Source organism: Crassostrea angulata, chromosome 4, assembly GCF_025612915.1.
Source record: "Crassostrea angulata isolate pt1a10 chromosome 4, ASM2561291v2, whole genome shotgun sequence".
In the NCBI taxonomy this organism is placed as follows: Eukaryota; Metazoa; Mollusca; class Bivalvia; order Ostreida; family Ostreidae; genus Magallana; species Magallana angulata.
Window position 1 is genome coordinate 25,597,031 of NC_069114.1, and position 14,572 is coordinate 25,611,602.

Sequence of the window (14,572 nt, forward strand, 5' to 3'; positions counted from 1 at the left end):
GTTTGGATCAAGTGTTATGCCGAGTGTCAGACATCACTATGCTATTAATTCATTGTAGCTACTTTCATATGCCATGTGTTATGAGATTAGCTTTGTGCATTTAAAGCATTTCAAGGGACAGATATCACTCTCCTCAACAACTTGTTCTACCCTCTTCATCTTTTTTACTGTGCTTGCAGGATCCTACAAGTAGCATCCATTGCTATTCTCTCCTTCAGCTATATAATTTTATTAGAACACACTTTTACAAAAAAACCAAAACTTTCAAAATCTTCGATCTGGTTAAGGTACCTCACTACACCAAGACACTAATTAAGCCACAAGATGGCGATTTAAATCTTAATTTGTTGAATTGTTTTCATCAATCAATTTGGTCTCATATTATCATACCTCAATGGTTATAGTATTGGGCTTGTTAACCTCAGATCCGCCTTGGGCTTTTGTTCATATTTAACAACAGAATTAAAAATTTTGAAAATCAGGATTTCTTGAAATCCAAAGTTGTACATTTTTTGCTTATTTGATTCCTATGCTTCTTATGCATCATGTTTTTAATCATAATCAAGTAATTTTTTACTGATTTGAGAAACCACTTCAAGATGTAGTAAGCCACCTAAAGTTTCAAAAGAGGCATCTAGTGGATGTTCCATCTTTTACGATATGGATATGAATTTTTTTAATGGGCACTGGAAGTTAATATAAAATATCTAAAATTCTATTCATTGCATGACGTTTACTTCCGTCATAACATATTTTTATGATTTATGCTTGATGACATAAAAGCCAAGCTTTGATTTGATCCAACCTGGATTTGAACATAGAACCTTGCATAAAAAACTTAAAAACAAGTTTCTCCTTTACACCTATCACTTACTGGATCATGATTGGGATCCAAAGCTTCCACAAGGGTTTTAATATGTCCATCTGCAATAATCCTGTGCTGAACATACGAACCATGGCTCATCACAACTAAAATCCGAGCACTCAGAATTTGTAAACAATGATGCGTGCAAGTCCGTAGTCGCGTGCTTGGTGTGCACTTTTGTCGCGTCCCGATAATACGCTTGTGCATCGTGATACTGTTGTGTAAAATGCTCAGTATTTGACTAGGGTTGTAGGAAGTTAATATTTCTAATGGGGAAAAATTAAACTGCGGAAGGAGATGTAGCTTTCCCATCTCCGCACCCTCGTCTGTTTTATCACTATGAGTATCGTGGTTCCCACCTTTTTGAAAGTTCGCAAAAGGCCGCTTAAAAGCAGTGCTAGCACCACATCCCTCTTCATGCTTAGCCGCATTATTTCCAGAGTGTTTGGGACTTTTATGTAAAGTGTCCGAGCTACCTTGATCAAGGTACTCACGTATCGTGCTGTGAGACAAGGCGGAAGGAATTTCGTAGTTTTTGTGGACGATACACATGTCGATAATCCTGTTAACGATACTAAGAGCGGTGAAATGCAGAGTCTGACCGCCCCGCAATAGTTCCAGTGCGGCCGTGAGGAGTTTGGAGAGCTGGATAAAGAGTTCATATTTTTCATCAGGGACCCTTGTCTGTTGTAACTGATCATAACAAGTCTAAAAGAAAAATAATTTATTTTAATATAAAGTATGAAGCATTTTTTTTTTTTTAAAGGTTATAGGAATAAAAGTTTTTCATATGCTGTTACACTAAGAAACCTCTTTCATTCTTATGCATGCATGCCTCAAAAGTTAGATATAGCATGCAAATGAATATTGATGATAATGATAATATAGCTTTGATATTGCATACTTTACATACTAACTGTACCAGTTTATTCGAAATTCTACCTCTTTAAACTATCTTTTCCGCCAACGGCTTCTCTACAAAATGTTTTGTTGTTCTGCAAATTTTGATAGAGAGCCATTTTGGATTATACAACCACACTGGAGTGACTTAAAAGTATTACTTAATATTTCTAAATCACTTTCATGTGGTTATATAATTCCATCATCAGCTTAAATCATAAACTTTCTGTATTTGTAATTTTTCAGTAAATAGGCAAACATAGTTTAAAACAAAGAGCATTGCTTAACCCACTGATGAATTTAAAAAAAAAAGAAAACACATAGTGCTATTGAAAATACAATTGTCTTGCAAAATACAGAAATATTGCTAAACTTGGAACATCGCTGTGATTATAGCAGCCCGCCATTAAGCAAATAAGACCAATCTATTAACAGAATAAAAATGTAAACATCAGACAAATTAAATGATTTATGTACCTCAAGACCAAATTACTTAATAAATCTATCAGATAAAATTGGATTACTGAGACCAATCCCACTACTCTTGCTGATGTTGAGAATGAAGTTAAAAATTGTCATTAGCTGCGCATTACCTGCAAGATTTGATTAAGTAGTTCATTGATGGCTTTCTCCACCGACGGACACTCCGAATTGTCTGTAAGCGTGAGCACAATTCTAATGTAATTTGTCAGTCCATCCAGAAGTGACGTTATGCACTCCTTGTTAGCCCCTAGTTTCTTCAGAGCGTATAGGGTTCGTTCCGCCTCTTCGAGATTGGACTTGTCTGAAGGAAAAAAAGATATACATGTATAATATATACTGAAAAAAAATCAACAAATTCAAAATATTCATATCCTTTCTTTCATATATATATTTAGTATTTTAAGAATCAGTCGTAACATCTAACATACATAAAAAATTTCATTAAAATATGAAAATCAATATAAACTAGTGGGTATTGTTTTTTTATACAAAAAAACACATGTCTCCCCTTCTCCCCAAGGATTGTAATATGGGGCAAATTTAATAAGTGAAAAAGAATGAAGTCAGCTATATGTTAGATATCATCCATATATGATACAGTTTAGAAAATGAATTAACTTGAGACACAAGATTGGTCAAGGTCAAAAATTATGGAGGCGTGCACTCCTTCTCAATACCATCTACCTATGTTCCAAGTTTGAAGCCTTAATGTCAAAAGGTATCCAAGTTACCACCCAGACAAAATTTAATTATTTTTTCTTAATTTGACCTTGAGTAAAACAAGGTCAAGGTCAAATGTTTATCAATAGTACACCTCAGTGTATTATAATTGTTCTTTGTGTAAAGTTTGAAGTCCTTCTGTCAAAGAATATTTAGGAGGTGAACAATGAAGTTTTTTTCTAATTTGACCTTGAAATGAAATTTTTAGGTCAAGGTCAAAAATTTTGGTAAGGTTGAACTGGACTATATACCATCTATGTATGATACAAGTTAAAAGATTGTATGATTAAGGAATCTTGTGTTATGGTCCGGACTATATTTTTTATAAAACGCTTGACCTTGAAGAAGATAATAGGTCAAGGTCAAAAATTTTGATGGCGTGCACTTCTTCTCAATACCATCTAGCTATGTTTCAAGTTTGAAGCCTTAATGTCAAAAGGTATCTAAGTTACCACCCAGACAAAATTTAATTATTTTTTCTCAAGTTGACCTTGAGTAAAACAAGGTCAAGGTCAAATGTTTATCAATAGTACACCTCAGTGTATTATAATTGTTCTTTGTGTAAAGTTTGAAGTCCTTCTGTCAAAGAATATTTAGGAGGTGAACAATGAAGTTTTTTCTAATTTGACCTTGAAATGAAATTTTTAGGTCAAGGTCAAAATTTTTGGTAAGGTTGAACTGGACTATATACCATCTATGTATGATACAAGTTAAAAGATTGTATGATTAAGGAGTCTTGTGTTATGGTCCGGACTATATTTTTTATAAAACTCTTGACCTTGAAGAAGATAATAGGTCAAGGTCAAAAATTTTGATGGCGTGCACTTCTTCTCAATACCATCTAGCTATGTTCCAAGTTTGAAGTCTTAATGTCAAAAGGTATCTAAGTTACCACCCAGACAAAACTTAATTATTTTTTCTCAAGTTGACCTTGAGTAAAACAAGGTCAAGGTCAAATGTTTATCAATAGTACACCTCAGTGTATTATAATTGTTCTTTGTGTAAAGTTTGAAGTCCTTCTGTCAAAGAATATTTAGGAGGTGAACAATGAAGTTTTTTCTGATTTGACCTTGAAATAAAATTTTAAGGTCAAGGTCAAAAATTTTGGTAAGGTTGAACTGGACTATATACCATCTATCTATGATACAAGTTAAAAGTTTGTATGTTTAAGGAGTCTTGTGTTATAGTCCAAACTCTATTTTTTTATAAAACGCTTGACCTTGAAAAAGAAAATAGGTCAAGGTCAAAAATTTTGGTGGCGTGCACTCCTTCTTAATACCATCTACCTATGTTCCAAGTTTGAAGTCTCAATGTCAAAGGGTATTTAAGTTACGGCTTGGACAAATTTGGATGAAGAAGAATAAGAAGAATAAGAAGAAGAAGAATAAGAAAGTCGACAAAAACAATATGTCTCCCCTTTGAAAGGGGAGACATAATAAAATATACACTGCAGTTCAAAAAAAAAATATCTTGGTTTTTTTTCATATTTAATAATAAGTAATTTCTGAAATCAATGCACAATAACAAATAACAATACCCCCCCCCCCCCACCCCTTTCCAGTGAACTTTATATAGATAAAGGATATTCCAAATCACCTCTCATTGTTACCTAAACACCTATATTCCTTGTTAAATAAATACATAAGTGTGTTAACTACAAAACGAAACAAAAAACAAAGTTCACAACTGTATGAATACACATGTAAACCTTGGAAAATGAATTCATCTCTTATACATTCCATCACTGAAATGAATTTGAAGCGGTATGGCCTAATAACAAAAATTTTATCAGCAAAGAAAACATATCGTTTGAAGTTTCCGATTGTGGATACATGTGTTCTTGCAAGCCTTTCACATGTGTACATCTGTTCACAGCACCTTATTTATGTATACGTGGGTTTTTTTTTTTTCAGAAGAACCTAGTAACCTTAATTTGTTGCCATTCATTGTTGTCTGGGGGCCTTAATAAATGACTTTTACATTTAAATGCTGGAAAAATGAGGAACAAACCAGATTACACCAATCAAAAGCAAAGATATCACTCCTGATTACAGAGGTATAGTTTGGGTAACTGATTAGTTCAAGGGCCAAGGGAATGTTTGAATGACAGCAAATGGAATACACTGATTGGTTTTATTTGTTGACGATCTAGTAGCTCATGATGATACCCAAAGGCACGTGCACGTACTATGGAAAATACTGAATCTGCATTTCTTGTTTCTTCTGAGGTGAGTGGGTCAAAGACCTTTTGTTTGGCTTTCTTTAAAACAGAATTTATTAATTGGTCTGCATGGGCAAGAGGGAAGGGGGTGGGGGGTGTAGAAAGAGCTAGATGGTGTCAGGGCTCCTCCCCCTCCAAACCCAAAAAGACAACACATATGTTATGCACTTTCAGTACAAAAATATATGTATTAGCAGAACATCTTTGACTGGTCTGATCTGCTTGTATTTTTTATGTCCATAGTGTGTATTAATTTACAATAAAAAACATAACTTTTTAAAAATTTATTTCATTTAGATTACTCTATTGGACTATCATTGTCTTTAAATTAAACAAAACTGAAAAAAATTATAGATTTATTGGAACCATTAGGTTCTGAACATATCATTAGACATTTCAATAATAACGTTATTAATAACCCTTGAAATCATACCCTTATGTTACAAACATGGCTTTAAACAATTAATTCTTAGTAAGTAACATATGATCAGATAAAAAAACAGCGCTAAGTTTATACATGTATTCAGTCTACCCAAGCCTTGCAGATAGCAGTGATTTCTCTCTACATTCTATCACAAACTTTGTGATTGTTTTAATATGGATAGCCAATGTAATGTCTGATAATGTACATTGTTTAAGCCTAGGCATATTGACACTAATAATTGCTGATGCCCTGACCAGCTGATGTACTGATGTAATTCACAAGTTTTCAATGTGTTGGCCAATAAAGGAGTGTACTATACCTAATAAATAGTTTACGCCTGCAGTAGTCCATAAGTTTTCCAACTACTGGTCAATAAAGGAGTGTTACCAATCAAGTTCTCCTGCATTAACAATTGTCATAATTGGCTCTATTTTTGGTCAGTATTTAACTACAGTGCCCTGCATTCAAAATTCCTTGTTAAATCCTTGTTAATTGCCAGATTACCAAAGAGATCCCACTAGATGGAAAGCAATGCCAGGTTTAGCACTAGGGTAGGGACACTCCAGTAACCTACAGTACTGGTATGACATCAACAATCTTCCTTCTGTGGAAGCAGAACTATTTACAATTTCAAAGTCATGTTAACATAAGGATGTATCCGCAAATATCCTGTAAGCGTAAGTCTATCTACACTGCGGAATACACATTTGGTGTAATTTTAGTCGTAAAACAGATAAATGTAACATTAAAACCAAAAATATAGGCCTATATCGAGTAATATAAAAATCAACTCTCTGAAAATACACACTAGCCCAATGATCACCATTTGCAAAAGATAAGTCGTAAATAATTCATCGCATCATATACATTACAATGACAGTGCAACATCGAATAACAATCGTAATATCTGAGTAGCTTTAAAAACAATTATTACTGACTATTCTCTCATTCTTTTTTAATACAAAAAGAGGTTTCACACCTCAGTCATGTCTCGCGGGAACTGTCACTTCTCTGTATTACGAGCCCGATGCTAAATAATAAATCGGTACGGAAGTCATCGTAACGTCATTTACTATACGTTTATTTCGATGTTGTAAATTTTTTTTACTCAGTGACTCATTGTTTATGTTTAGACTGTCTCTTTATGCATTGGAAATGGTATTTATTTCACTGATCGTTTGATTCCATAGAGCACATAAAAACTTCTATGATATTTAAAATTAATCCATATTTTTACACCCGTTTCTATGATAACTCAGAATTTTATCCAATTTACAGTTGGCCCTTTTAAACTTTCAATTTTTAAAATGCATTTTTGTACATAACCTTAGGTTTAATCCAACAGTTAAACTTTGCAAACCCCTCTAAAATCATGTTTGTTACAACGATTGACAGTCTTACAAATCTCGCAAATCTCTATAGTACTCAAGGGATAGATATATACACGTACATTATATTCATTTAAAAAAATTCTATTAAACTTCGAGTTCAACAGTTGTTTAATCCAACAGTAAAGAAGCCGTTTTATTCTCTCAACATCTCATCACACTCAATCTTTTTCACATCTATTTCAACTTACCAAATGGCAAGTTCAGCCCAGTAGTAACACCCATTTTCAGGCTCCGCTAACCTCCAGATCATACCAACTTTTCAAACATCGGTTTTATAAAACCTCTCTGAGACGTTTTACATTTTTAACCATCTACATGTGTGTCTGCAAATCCCACTATTACCAAAAATTCAATCAACACTTAAACCGTAGTCTACATATATTTACAAACATTGCTTTCTGGAGTAAACTTAAATGCTACAATTCGTTTATATTTCTTTAGAATTAAAAGTGAGGAATTAATATCCGCGTAAAATCGCAAAAAAAACCCACGTCTTGTATATTTTAAAATATCGCTTTTATTTTTCAGACATATAAACTATATGGATTGAAATATGATAAAAACTAAGCGTTACGCGATTTTATATTTTTGCGATTCGGTCAAAAACGTTTGAATCGCGGAATTAAGTACTCGCGTAAAATAAGGAATCTACAGTATTACAGTTATCGCCCAACACTAACGTCAGCTTTGATCTTTACCATTCATTTCACGTATCGTTTACCCCAATCTAGTTTGATCGTTTACACCTCATTGCAAAATTGCAAACCCCACATATGGTATTTTCCAACATGCAAACTTTTGATATCCATTTGTGCAAATGTTGGCTAACCTCAAGTTTAACATTAAGCAAACCCCACTGATTAACCGCGTTTGATTATTTCGACAGCCTTTACATGTTCATTGTATAATCAAGGTAACCCTTTACTTGGGTATAAGATTAGTGTATACAAAACAGAAAAACGTTACGTTAATTTCTTACCGGGCCATTTCACACACTGGCTTCGTTTGCCCCACAACTTGAGGAAATAATCCGAATTCTGTTCGCTATCGAGAGGAGGGGGGTTCCCTTCCCTCCTGCACACCCACGGTTCCGCCAGCCCAAAGGTGGCTCTTTCGTGAAACATGTGTATCTCGTGCAAGAGACAAAGCTGGAATACTTAATGTTTTCATTCAGTTTAATCCTCTCCCACATGAAACCATCGAGTTAGACAATAGACCGATAGAGACTTCCATTTCTATGAATTATTCGTGCAAGCTCTGAAATTTTGGTTGTTGTTTGTTTGGGTTTTTCCTAGCGCCACTACTACTGTCTGTGTCCCATCAAATGAAAATGTAACACAATCCTGGAGGCAATGAAATTTGCACGCTCAAATGACGAGGAATCGAGAAAAACAAACCAAACACACTCTAGATCCGGCGAGGCTTTTTTTAAATTGCAGTTGAAATAACTAATAACGATTCAATATATAATACCAAATGAGAGTCAAAGAGGCAAAATTGCTCAAATAAAATGGATAAAAGTACATAAATCACAATATCTAAATATTTTCCCGGAAATACGGCTTTGTAAACAAGCATCGACAGAGAGGTGGGTCCACTGAGAAATGTTATGAATAAACAGGACATCGTCATCTTGTAGCGTATGATTCTGCAATTGAAGTTAATGAATATTTGTATACGTACACATCTCCCAAAGATTTAAATACGAGCGGCTTACTCCATGGGGACAAGTGTATGATCAACTTGTTTGATATTGATTCTGTCAATTCTAGTAATGCTGTGCTATTTAGCTGATTCTACCATTTTTATTGCCCGCCAAAGGACATAATCACAGATTCCAAAACAAAAGATCACTAAACAATCGCTCGACTTTGCGAACAACCGGTATTTCCCAACTATTTTTTTTTTTTGCAATTTTAATCATGTTCCGTCTAGACTTAACGGCATACTATTCTATTAGGCATGTATTTTTCTTTCTTTTTTTGAAACGGAAAGAAATGAAAGCTAGCACATTATCTACACCTTTGTTGTTTTTTAGCTTGTTTTATTTCCATTCTTGATGAAACATTACATAAATCTGCTTTTGATTACACATCTTCAAGGCCAATATATCAAAAGGATCAAAAGCACCTGAATGCGAAACCAGACACGGTTCGCAAAGTCCGTTGTGTATTTCATCGATAACATACCCTGATCGGTACATGTTTTTAAAAAAAAATATATCTCGAACACTTTCCAAAATGTTTTTAAAATATTAATTTTTTTTTGCAGATGAAAACCTTGAATAAATTTGATATTTCCTCATTCATAGCTCCCATGAAAGCTAATTACGACATACATCTACAATACAACGTCACGCAATGGCATTCCACAGGATTCCCATAGGTCACACTGTTGTTTCGGAGGAAAACAGCGACAGTGCAACAATTGCAATGCGTTTTGCTCCCGGGGGGTTACAGAAATCGTTTGTATCATACACATTACCTCGGTACTTTGTGAAAATCCCGAGTCAAAATGTGAAATTGCACGCAACTATATTGGATTTTCTTCCGTTTTCAAGATTTTTGATAACGTTACACCGACTTGGAAAACAGATCAGCCCAAGTAGCAAACATGTTTTCCCTTCTTCTTGTTCTTTTTGATATCATCGGCTTATCAATTTGTCAGAAAAATCGAACAAACAAATGCTTAAAAAGTAATAATCATTTTCATTTTATTAATGACGCGTTCAATCTAATGATCATTTTTTTTTTGACTCGACGACGTAATGCAGTCGGGTTCTTGTTTTTCAAACGCACTTTACTATCAACAAACCGTACAAAATAGCATTACCAACCAAAAAATAAACAGTCGCACCTAGCTGTTCTTTGAATTCTTTGTATAATTGATTTATAATCTGTTATAAACAACAGCTCTGACAAACAAATACAAAGGCTATGACAAAGTACATCAGATCGTACCATTTTGTTACGAATCCTCTCGATACAGAATTGGAATATGACAGACCATATGAGACAAACAATTCACGGTTTGGGTATCGTCAAAAAAATATCCAATGATTGACACGCCTTATTATTTTTTGTGCTACAAACTATTATTTAGAAAAGAACAGACCATAATGCTATAGCTTTGTGATTTAATTTAATACATTAAAAATAATTTATATATGTATACTTTCTATACTATTCCAATACATATAACAGCGCTCTTCTTTTGCAGGAGGATGAAACAGTCTAAACACGGCCATAATTATCCAGCTCTTTTGATTTACCTCTAATCTTGAACTTAGGTATATAGAAGACAAAATAATCACCTTATGATACCTTGTTAGGATTGCAATCACATCTTTTCTGGTTTTTCCGGCAGAGCTGGGCAAAAACGCGTTTTTTCCGAGCTCTGCCAGAAAGCACAGAGAAGATGCGATTAAAAAGATTGTTGTAAATTTTGAATTCTATCAACAAGCTATTTGTATTCTGGGTGCTAGTAAATACGAAATTGACGGCTGAAAATATTGATTATTTACTAGAAAATATATATTTTGAATTTGTCAAACGGCATCAGCTTATTGTAGCTTTTTTTTCATTGGCTTCGCCGCTATCTTAACAAGATGACAGCAACATCATCAAAACTAGAAATTGCAGAAATATAGTCATGCTAAAAATGTTCTATTAGCTGGCATCTAGTCATTAAGGCCACCACCATTTATACCACTAAACAACTTATTATATTGAACACCACTAAATATTTATCACCTTACAGCACCACTGCGACCACATGCAGCCTTAAGACCATTAACACCACCACCAATAGCTCCACTAACCAACTTATCATAATGAACACCACTAAGGATATATTACTACACTACGAATCCATCAACACTATCACCGCCACTAATACCAACCAACTTATTATAAACACCACTAAGGATAAATCACTATACAACACAGCATCAATCACAACTTAACGGCCATTAACACCACCACAAACCACAAACAACTAAACACAACTAATGACATCAATACATAATACAATAGTTATCATAACTATACCGCCACTAACATTACCACAATGTTAACAACATGCACCACTTAGTGCAAAATGGTAGATTAGGCATAAAAAGAGGACGTGAACCTTAAATCATATATAGAATCCCTACGCTGAATATAATAATGATCGTTCATAGAATTACGGATGCATTAAGATATTCTATACTAATTCATATTGGTGTAATATTTCAAAAATTTCAAACGTATAAAGGTAACAATTAATATCAAATCAATATACCAATAAGTGGTGATAAGACGTCATTGTCAGTGGTGGAGAAATGAATGTTCCTATATAGTAAGTGACAGTTTTAAACAATAGCGAATGATTTTAAGAAATGCCGTTGTTTTTCTTTCTCAAAACCCAAGAGTTAACGTAAATTAAATATATAGTTTACAAAAAATAAAGTTATGGTATAGATGCCAAAGGGTTCTTAGACAGTGAAGCTATGTGAGATTATAACAAGGATTTAGATATCGAAACAAGATATAGAATGTCTTATGTAACAGAACAAATATTTATATTACAATCATTCAAGTGCAAAGAGATGTAGATCTCACTAAATAAACTTAACACATTGTGTACTTAAAAAAAAAGATAACCCATACCCCCGTAGATTCCAACAATGGAATGCTATTTCTTGAATTAAACAATTATTCTTCAATAGTATCGCTTCTACGACTTTGACTTCCTGTTAACTGCGGCCGCATATCGCAGATTTTTCAAGTAACTTTTTTTCTTGAAACAGTTGCGCATTCCATTACAAACCCATTAACATTTGAAGCACTTTTCCTGATGTAAACTATGAGAATGTTACACAAACATTGCGATGTTCGCAAGCATTGAAGGTAAACAATGAAACTGCTTGCTTCTGCCGTGTAGACTTGAAAGAATATTTATTCATCTGGAGAAACAAGACTGAAAAAAATCACTTTAAAAAACCTTTTAAGTGCAGACATACTGAATAATGTGGAACATTTTGAATTCGTACTGGCGCAATTTTCGTGGACTTCTTTAAAACCACTTGACCACGAATATGGACTTTATCAAATTATGGAATAATTATGTTAAAGTATAAAAGAATTTAGAACCAATTGGAAATTATTTAAAAATTGGCAACCCCAAAAATTGGCCTATTTAAAATGAATTCAAATTAAAATTTTACGTAGGATTAAGTTTTTTATATGATTTTTAAATTCTCATTCTTTTGGAACTGCAGTGTTATGGTTGTTAATTAAGTTTCTCCCTTCCCCAACTGTAAGTAGAGATGTAATACACATTAAGAATATACAAATACAAGATTCACCCACATAAAATCGTGACAAAACCAGGACAATAACTGATATTACAAAACGGTTTTCTCAGAAACGACCCGTTTTTTAGATGACTAGAAATCAAGTTTATCAAATTAGACATCCAAGTTTTTCCGTCAAAGGATTCAAATTGCTGTTTATAGATTGAAAAGTGTGACAACATTTCAAAGTCTCATGTGAGCAATATTATCCTCTTCGAGAGCTGAATGTCATATTTGTTGGATTTAAAATTGCAGCATTACTTCTTATAGATTTGATACGACACAGATTTGAAAACCCCTCGGTAAAGTTAAAGAGTTTTCCGTTGTTATCTGTTATTTATAAGTATCGATTTCTGTGGGTTATTTTGAACTTATGAAGAGGGGTAACCAAGAAACTGGGATCCAACTGCTCTTTTATTAAAAGTTTGACCTGACACTGAATTCCCAAGAAAATGACGTCATGTTGGGCACAGATCAAGGTAAACTTCTTGCTCTGTAGGTTACTTTGAACTTATGAAGATAGTGGGTAACCTAAAACCTATATACAAATAACCCTGATTTTTCCAGATGATGATGTCAGGTTGAGGACAGATCAATGTAAACTATATGTACTTTGTAGTGACAGATGTAAAAAAAAAAGCGCTCAGAGCATCTTGCATACCAGTGTCTATAGAAGCAAAGGTCAGAATCACTGGGATATTATTGAAAGTCATTAGTATTAGACGACCGATCTAAAATGGCACTACTTCCAATATTGACAGCATTTCTGATATGATATATATAGGCATATTTGCAAAGATGGAAAACTCAAGACAAGAAATATATGTTGAGAGGGAAAGGAGGGTTGTGTGAAATTTTTTATACAGGTGAGACCTGTTTTCCAGTTCATTACGAAACGGATATTGTAAGCCTGTCTGAGAACCAGCGTTACCGCCTTAAATCTGCCTTATGACTAGTCTTCTTATACTGAACAGTCAGTCCAAAGTTAATGAGACTACACCCCAACAGTCACGAGTAAAACTAATACCTAATATATAGCCTTTCAATGTTCTTTAAATATGGACAAAAAGGTCATGTAATACTCTTTATATATCCTATGATTTTGTTTATTCGTGCAAAAGACACACGATGGTGGGTGACGAAATCTATCTCGGTCGAATTCTCGATAAACCGGTAAAGGTTAATATAATTCATTAACATATTTGTAATTAATTGATTTAAAAAAAAATAATCATGCCACAAGAATTAAACGAGTGTATATTGTAGTGTACAAAACTGTATTCATGTATTGTACTGCATTATACAATACATGAAAATGAAGACACCTAGGTCGCAGTTCTGCACATGTATTAGTGTTTCAAACAAAACGTACATGTATGTAACCCTGGACAACTTTAGTTACAGATTTTTATTTCTTTACTTTACAAAAAAAAAAAAAACGAAGAACACTCTTGGACCCACTTTCACGTACATGTGTATACCCCGGACCATTTTTCAGTTTTGCTCCTATTTTACCTTTGTATCGGTGTTGCTTTCTTTTACCCTGGGTCCTTGAGGTCCTACTACTGTCCAGGGAGGGGAAGGTCTCACACGATACAAACAGTTTGCAATCATCGTGCATCAAATGTACTCGGTCCAAGTTCCCAGCGGAAGCACTCAAGGACATAACACAAATAAACTGAGAATAGAACACTCTCTCCAAGGATCAAGCTATCACACCATTGCACAAAAAAAAAAAACAAAAACCTTGCAATATATGCACCCTCTCTTTTTTGCCGAATTGCACTGTCTACCGAACTCGTGTCGTGTCAAAGAAATGTCATAGACGAGTCATAGACTTGTGAGTATTTCCAGGACTTTTAGCATATCGGTTTTGATAATTCCGAGCTATATTTGCAAAGATGTTGTTGGACGCGTCAATACACGAATCCTGACTTCTGAATTCACAGAACCCTCTGTGACAGCCACATGGAACTACCAAGTCAGCTGCAGCTGAGCAAGGCATTTTGTCGTTGACATTTTCTACGTAATATTCAAGTTTCCACAATATGAACTCTTTCCTATCACCACCACTATTAAAGATTGGTTCGCCTTACTGTTTTTATTGGTCGGTTAATTAAAACTCTCAGCGTTCAAAAAATAAAAAAAAGGCAGAAGCTGAAGTCTCAGCAAGCGAGCATCATCACTACTTTATTATTTTTCCTTGGCGTTTTTCAATTAAGACATTTGC

General features: G+C 34.1%; 1 protein-coding gene across 6 annotated transcripts in view; it reads right to left on the bottom strand.

Annotated features, from left to right (window-relative positions):
* Positions 1-14,572, bottom strand: part of LOC128179624 (1-phosphatidylinositol 4,5-bisphosphate phosphodiesterase epsilon-1-like) — a 117,184-nt gene that overhangs the window by 54,751 nt on the left and 47,861 nt on the right. For 4 of the 6 annotated variants that reach the window (XM_052847119.1, XM_052847122.1, XM_052847120.1 and 1 more), the window contains 2 exons: positions 2,359-2,549; positions 875-1,573 (listed from right to left, as the gene is read on the bottom strand). In XM_052847119.1, coding sequence (XP_052703079.1) covers positions 875-1,573; positions 2,359-2,549 — 890 coding nt within the window. Of the gene's footprint in view, positions 1-874; positions 1,574-2,358; positions 2,550-7,983; positions 8,457-13,857; positions 14,077-14,572 lie in introns of those variants that run through there. The other 2 variants (XM_052847124.1, XM_052847125.1) reach the window with 2 other exon arrangements.